General features: G+C 28.7%; 1 protein-coding gene across 1 annotated transcript; it reads right to left on the reverse strand.

Annotated features, from left to right (window-relative positions):
- Window positions 1–5438: 5438 nt before the first annotated feature.
- LOC115714701 (uncharacterized) lies at window positions 5439–7916 on the reverse strand. The gene is made up of 5 exons (XM_030643458.2): window positions 7440–7916; window positions 7145–7222; window positions 6946–7028; window positions 6663–6865; window positions 5439–5765 (listed from the first exon to the last, which is right to left on the reverse strand). Exons 1-5 carry the CDS (start codon window positions 7610–7612, stop codon window positions 5631–5633), a joined length of 672 nt encoding a protein of 223 aa, XP_030499318.2. The 5' UTR covers window positions 7613–7916; the 3' UTR covers window positions 5439–5630.
- Window positions 7917–8496: the final 580 nt, after the last annotated feature.

Genomic DNA, 8496 nt, shown 5'->3' on the forward strand with positions numbered 1-8496 from the left:
AAGAACATTGGAAGACAATCAAGTAAATTTTAAGATTAAGAAGAGGAACTATATGTTAGTCTATAAGGGTGTGTTTAAAACTCTTAGACTACACCATATCAGATTTCGAAATTTGCCTTTGTGCTAGTAAATCTTTCTGATAAGATGGTGGTTACTCTGGGGGTGGAATAGTGATTTTGGAGAAGTGTAAAAACCTATCTGAAGTCTCTAGGTCTACCAGAGAGGGACTGAATGTTAAAGTTGCAGGAAAGGTACTTATTCAGTCTAAGGAAAGTTCTATACATCTTTGGCACCATTCCAAATTGCCTTAAACTACTAGTGTTAATTTCCTGATTAACCAAAAGTAGTTGCCAAAGGTATAGAATCCAGTATCCTAAGAGAGTAAGACATATAGAGAGGAATTTCACATTATCAATGATTTTGTGATTAAGGAAGAGTAATGGTGGAGAAAAGGTTGTGGTTAATTCAACCTTTCAGATCCTATTACGAGGAGTTTACTACTACTACACTTGATTTGTATATCAAGGTGTTGAGATTATTTGAAACGCACTTTTTGTTTTATATTAGTGCAAGTGGGAGTTTGTTGGGTTTTATGCCCTAAATAAAACTCATTTCAATATAATCAGATTTACTTATTAATATAGATCAGAAATAACATTTAATGTTGCATGGTTCACATGATTTATTTCATGATTATATGTACATAATGTATAAATTCATCTGAAACCCTTTTCACATACTTGATCCTGTTTATTGTGTCGTCAACACATTGGAAAGTAAACATGACTATGTGAATAAAGTTTCCTAGATTTATCAGACATAGGGTTTTACTGATATGATAATCTACAACAGAGTTTACTTGCATTTGGAGAAGTGCTATGTTCTTTCCAGAGCATTGGTTAAAGTAAAGCTCAGGTTGGATGCATGGAGTATGCATCGGAAGGGACCGATATTGAACTTTGACTTAGATTTAATTAAACTTACCGTAAAATCTATTCAAGTCAATATCGCCTAGTTGATCCTTAGATCAAATGATCTTAATCCCGATATGATTAGGCTCAATCTCGAGAGGCTATTCGTGTTCTTTGATTTGTTAGTTAAGCCTACTTTTAGGTCAGGGTGATACGTACATTTTGGGAACACGGTAGTTCAATTGAGTGGGAGCGCTATCATAAACATGGAATCTATAGCTTCTATCTGGCGAATAGTAAGCAAAGGATGATCTCCTTCGAGCTTGACCAAACGAACATAAATGGTGGAGTACTCATTTCACATAAGCTGAAATATCATTTATACGGAGTCAAGTGTTTTAAGGAATAAATACATTGTAGGGTGTAACGGTAATTTAATCCCTTTACAGTGTAGATCATTCATATAGAGGATCATTGATCAAATTAGGATTATAACAATGGATAACTAATGATGTGTCTATATGGTGGAACATATAGAGCATTCTATATACTGAGAGTGCAATTCTAAGTTCTATGCGTGGATTCAACAAAGAATTAATAAGTTAGTGAATTTTAGTGCTAAATTCTTGATCTACTTATTGGAAGCTCGGTTATATAGACCCATGGTCCCCCCACTAGTTGAGATAATATTGCTTGTAAGACTCATGTAATTGGTTTTGATTAATCAATTATAATTCTCAAATTAGACTATGTCTATTTGTGAATTTTTCACTAAGTAAGGGCGAAATTGTAAAGAAAGAGTTTATAGGGGCATATTTGTTAATTATGATACTTTGTATGGTTCAATTAATAAATATGATAAATGACAATATTATTTAATAATTATTTATAGTTATTAAATAGTTAGAATTGGCATTTAAATGGTTGAATTAGGAAATTGGCGTTTTTAAGAAAATCAGATACAAAAGGTGTTAAAATTGCAAAATTGCAAAAAGCAAGGCCCAATCCACTAAGTGTAGGGCCAGCCACTTTTGTAGGAAATTTAAACTGATTTTTTCATTATTTTAATGCCAAATAATTCAAACCTAACCCTAGTGGAATGCTATAAATAGATAGTGAAGGCTTCAGGAAATTTACACTTAAATTTCTACACTTTTCTTCTGACTTTTTCTATTCAGAAAAACTGAGCCTTCTCTCTCCCTATCTTTAGCTGACCACTCTCTCTCTTCTTCCTTGATAATTTCGAAATCCTTAGTGTATGAGTAGTGCCCACACACATCAAGTGATACCTCAATCATAGTGAGGAAGATCGTGAAGAAAGATCATCAGCATCAAAGATTCAGAGAAAGAGATCCAGGTTCAGATATTGATAATGCTCTGCTACAGAAAGGAATCAAGGGCTAGATATCTGAACGGAAGGAGTCATTATATTCCGCTGCACCCAATGTAAGGTTTCTTAAACTTTATATGTGTTTATTTCATCGTTTTAGAAAGTTCATATTTAGGATGTTAATAAACATACTTGTGAGTAGATCTAAGATCCTGGTAAAATAATTTCCAACAGGTTTGTCATACTTTATATGTGTTTAATTTATAATCGTTTTAGAAGTTCATATTTAGGGTGTTAATCAACATACTTGTGAGTAGATCTAAGATCCTGGTAAAATAATTTCCAACATACACATGGTCCTTAATCATTGTAATATTCCCTTTAGATACATTACAACAACCTACACACGGACAATGAATATGATCGTGATTTTTAGAATTCTTTAAGGGAAACTCTAAAAATGCATCGAACCCTACTTGAAATCGTAGTGTGTCTCTCTCCTCACGCATCCATGATTTATCCATAACGAAAATTCTATCCAAAAAAATTCAGTATTTAGTAACTAATTATAGCTAATTACTAATTACACAATGTAACTAACTAAGTTTCTCCCAATTTATTCATATTAATTTATAAATTACTCAAATTCTTGTTTTAGTTTAGTTCATGTTATTAGGTTGTTTAGTTGATTAAAATGTTGGTAAAATGGAAAAATTTATATAAATGTGCATATAATTATTTTTTATGTGACCTAACTTCTTATTACTATGTTATAATTAACTAGTTATTTGGGTTATGTAAATATTAATATTTTTTTTAGTAACATTTATCCTAATTCTACCGAAATTTTGGCAGCATAACGGTTGTAATTGGACATTCTCAAAAATTTTAAAAGTGCCTAAAATAACAAACAAAATAGATAAACAATACAAAATTTATCCACCCATCCGACACATGTATTCGCAGAACCTACTTCACTACGGATAAATATTTAAGATATTCAAACTCAACTAACATGCATTGATAATTAATTATATAATAAGAAAAAGTTAGTTAAAGTATATACCTATAAATGCAAGCTCAAATACGCTACACACAAAATTATGCTGAACCTACAATATAAAGAAATACAACGAAATTGCAAAATTAATTATTTCATTACTTATAACTAGTTATAAAAAATAGTAACAAGTTACTTAGTTACTAAATTATACATACATATATATAATCAATTATATCTCACACTATTATCTCAAAAAAAAAAAAAATTATATCCCACACTAATTCAATTTTAAAATTTTTATTCCTAAACTAATTAAATACCTCCAATGTCATTCTCAATATTCACAATAAATATATATATATACATATATTACAAAGAATATATACAATACAATTATTAATTTTATTTACATAAAAAATATACACACACTATATACACATAATATATACACACATTATATACACATATTCAATAAAAAATACAAATACATATATATACTATATATTGAGGTTTAAATTTTTACCTAATAAACGTAATCCGACGAGGAATTCCGTAAAAAATCCGGGCACTATACACATACAACACAACAATATTACTAATAAAATGAAAAAACCCAAAAAATAATTTACAAAAACAAAAAATAAAACAATGTACATTATAAAAATGAATAGAAACTATATTTACACCTTAAAGGAGGTTGAGATTCAAGGATTTCTCAAGAAAAAATGGTGGCCGGATTTCAAACCCAAACTTTTCTATTTGGGTTCGGATGACACTCAAAGAGAGTAAAAAATAAAAACTTTTTAAGTGTATGTGATTAAGTATCGAAAATGGAAGATTTAAAAAAAAATGGGCTCAAATGGTTGAGAAATGGGGGAGAAAATGGTGGGAAGGCGGTGGGAAGGCGAGAGGGTTTCGAGCTCTCTGGTTTGGCTGGGCTACTGTTTGGTTCGAGTGAGGAAGATGAGGAAATGATCAGACACATAGGGTTTTCTTATATAACCCTATGGCGTCGGTTCCTTTATAGGAACCGACAGTATAGGGTACACGTGTCAACTAACCGTGTACCCTATGTCGTCGGTTCCTATAAAGGAACCGACGCAATAGGGCTTAGCATAAAAAAAAAAAAATTCCCAACCGCCTGTAAATGGTATAATGCAATTTTATACCTACGGTTTTTATCAAAAAACTGCCTCTAAATGTCCATTTCGAACAAAGCGGGTATTTTCACACCCTTTAGCTTCCCTTTTTATAAATGGGGGTGAAAAAATAGCCTCTAAAGGCCAATATTGTAGTAGTGGATATATAATTTTGTTAATATGATATATATAATTTTTTTAATAATATTATATTATTTTGTTTTATTTTTTATTGTAAGTATATACGTTTTCTTGTATAGTATATGGTTTTTGTTGTCTATAATATATCATTTATTTAATATGATATTTAGTTTCTATTTTATTATCTATAAATTTTTTAATATGTATTCATATTTTAATAGTGGTATATATAATTTTGTTAGCATGATATATATATATTTTGAGTATTAATTTAGTATTGTTATAATTTCTTTGTGGTATATAATTTTATTACTACGGTATATTAATTTTCAGTACTACGATATATCTAATACTGCTGTATATATTTAAATGATCTAATATATTTATTTATTTTTATTACAATATAATAATATGCAATACTAAAAAAATTATGTAACTTAATTTTATTATTATTATATATATTTTTTTTTAAAAAAAATATGTAATAAATGTATTTTTATAATTTTTATTAGCTAACTTATTAGATTTGACCATTTTCTTAATTTTTTAAAAAAGTAGACATTTACTAACTTAGTTTCCAAATTTAAAGTTATTTTGCATCTCAACCCAAAATATTATGATTATAAACATTACTTAGTCGTTTCATATATTTTCTCATAAGGTGCCAAATTAGGATCTCCTCGCCTAATATAAAAAAAAAGTGTAAGATTATTCTTATATGTAATTTATTAATTATATATATTGATATTAATTGAAAAATTCCTTGGCCCCTCTAAAGTTTGAGATGGCCTATATTATATGTATTAATATATATTTTTAATTTTGCAGCATTATTTTCACTCTAATTAATGTATACATACCACTTCAAAAACTTGATCAGCCCGATCAGAAACACACATTTAATCTAGGAAGAATGAAATAATGAATATTCATTGAAGGGAAACAAAACTAAATTAAAATAATAAGAAAGAATAAGAAAAAGAATATATAACAGAAGAGCAACAAACAATGATTTGGTGAAAGAAATATATTTCAAGTAAGATCATTAATTGTTGACCATATATATCTCGATCAATCATGATCATGTGGTAATATTATTAGTAGTACTATTTTTTTGGTTGATCATCTTCATCATCAGCACCAGTACTACTCTTTATTGTCTTTGTCTCTTCTTTTTCGGCTTCATCTTCTTGGACAGACCCTTCTAGGAAAGATTCCACCTTCTCCTCCACTTCTTCTACCTGCAATATTAATGGTAATTAATACTTAATTAGCATTTAATTTTCCCTAATCTATTATTTATATATTTGTACACAACATTTATTATATACATACATGTATATGTGCTACACTTGAATATTTTTATTTAAAAAGAATTCCACACTCTACCTACTTTTTCCTCGTGCTTATTTTATTAATAGACAAATTTACATTGATATATAATTGAGAAAGTATATACCTTAAATGTAGTTAGTTATACAAATATAATATATTTCATCATTTTTATTTATATAATATGAAAATAGACAGTTAGCTAAATATATGAGTCAAGCACAGCTATATTGGTTGCTTAAACGTGGTGAAGGGGCATGAAATTTCAGTAGGCTTGGGCATGCATGACGATGACATGATTTCATTTGTTGGTCAAACCCATTACCTTTTTAGGTTATGTATTGACTTTTTCTTATATTTCCTCACGTAATTATTAACATTTTCTTATATTTCTTATCTATTGACTTTTTCTTGTTAGATAGTTTTAATGGTAGAAAGATAATAGAGTATATAAGAGGAATAGACTATTCTTCTTATTGCTAATTAATGTTGAGATTAAACCCTATTCGGCCAATCAAATACAAATTATTATTATTATTATTATTATTATTATTATTATTATTATTATTATATAAGGTGTGTTCGATAATCTATACATAATATATTAACAATGCGTAGCACATGGATGATGGATCTATGAATATGCTGGTTATTGGACTTATAATAATCTCTTAATTAATAATCCATTTTTTTTTTAATTATGATATATAACATTATATTGAAAGTTAGATGGCGAAATGAAACTGAAAGCAATTGTAATGCATAGCAATATTATAAATAACATAGTATTTATATATATATAATACCTTTTCAATAAAGTCGTCCAGAAGGTGAGCGTCCTTGGCTGTTTCGTGGGCAACTTTTTCAATAAAAAGAACAGCATCCTTCAACTTTCCGTTGTCGGGAAGGTTATCGGCGATATCGTCGGCGATGTCTTCCACTTTCTCGGCGACCTTTTCTACAGCCTCAGCCACCGCTTCCACTGTGTTTACAGCCATGTCCACCTTCCCTGCTCAAAATATTTATATATATATATTATTAATTAAGCTTGAATTAAAGAATTAATGTACATATAAATTAATTTCTTACTTTTGATTGATAGTAGAGGACCCCATTTATTCCTATAAAATGGTAGAATCAGACTTATCACCAGTCCCAAAACCCAACCTTGGCTGCAGTTTTATTAATTAATTAATTAATAAATAATCTCCGAAATTAAAATGTACAAATAATATCAAAATATATGTAACAAGAGATATTCTGAATAATATATAATCAATTAACTTACAAAGAGTTCCAAGGAGCACCAGTACCACCGCCTGAAGCTGCTCCTGCAGGATCAACACTGTTACACATCATCTTATGCCTGCATCAATCAATAAGAAATTATGAGCCTTTTATATATAATAAAGATTTAAAGATATTCTTTATAAATCTTAATTAATTAAGATCAAGCAATAAATTTTGTTCATGGCTTAACAACATTATGATCTAAATAATTAAACAAAAAAACGTAATATACTCGTTGTATGCATCATATATATATATATAAAAAAAATTAAGAGAGGAAAAGTGGAACTTACATAATTTTGGTGTTGGTTGTGTTGATATTAGACAACGAAAGACCGATCAGGTGATTGGTTTTAAAACCTCTCAGCGGGAAAGCTTGAACTAATTCTCTATTATTATGGATTCTGCAAGGGTTGCAACGATGGCTCGACCCGTAAGGAACTTTACATATTGTCATTTTCAGCATTTTTAACAATCAAAATAAATAAATAAATTAATAAATACTGCTATATATTCTCTCTTTTATATAAATTTATGTGTAGATATTTGAAAAAGGATATAGCTGTGTAGGCTAAATTGGCTCTGGAGAAAAATAATAGTTCTAAAAGCTTGTTTCAGATGAGAGCTATCTCGATCAAGCTGGTTCTTATTAATTATGACATTCAGGAGATGTATGTATGTATATATATATACTCCTATAAAGTGGATAAGAAGGTGTGTATAATTGCTGTAATATTAACCTTAAGAAAAACTTTATCACCAATAAATTATATAACCTATTATATATATTTTAAGATCCAGTCTTATATATATAAATAAATATATATATATATATATATTTTTATATAATGGATTAGGTTTAGATCTACGACGAAGCTTGCCAAATAATAAAAAAGAAAAATGTTATTTAATCATGTAAGATCTTGAATGAAAAGATAACAGTCTATTGGGTATGTAGTGAATATATAGACGGTCAAGTGTTAAATCTTAACGTACGTGTTTCAAGAAAAACGTGTGTTATATTTCCATGAAATTTTAAATATATATAATCGCACAAAGGTCCAAGGTTTAAGTTGCATTATATACATATGCTGCATTACCATTATATATGTGTTTGTTTGTATTATACAACCATATACATTATAATATATAGTAGCTAGTATTTTTCAAACGTTTAGAAGATAATAAGTTGACTAGCCGCCTTGAGATAACAAATAATTTTTAAATGCATATGTCATTCGAACAAGGGAATAAAGCTTCAACATAATATCTAAAAGGGAATGGAGTACAGTTGGATTCTAACGTTAGAGGTGGGCGTACTTATTATACCTATTATACCATCATTAGTTC

Source organism: Cannabis sativa, chromosome 4, assembly GCF_029168945.1.
Source record: "Cannabis sativa cultivar Pink pepper isolate KNU-18-1 chromosome 4, ASM2916894v1, whole genome shotgun sequence".
Taxonomy (NCBI): Eukaryota; Viridiplantae; Streptophyta; class Magnoliopsida; order Rosales; family Cannabaceae; genus Cannabis; species Cannabis sativa.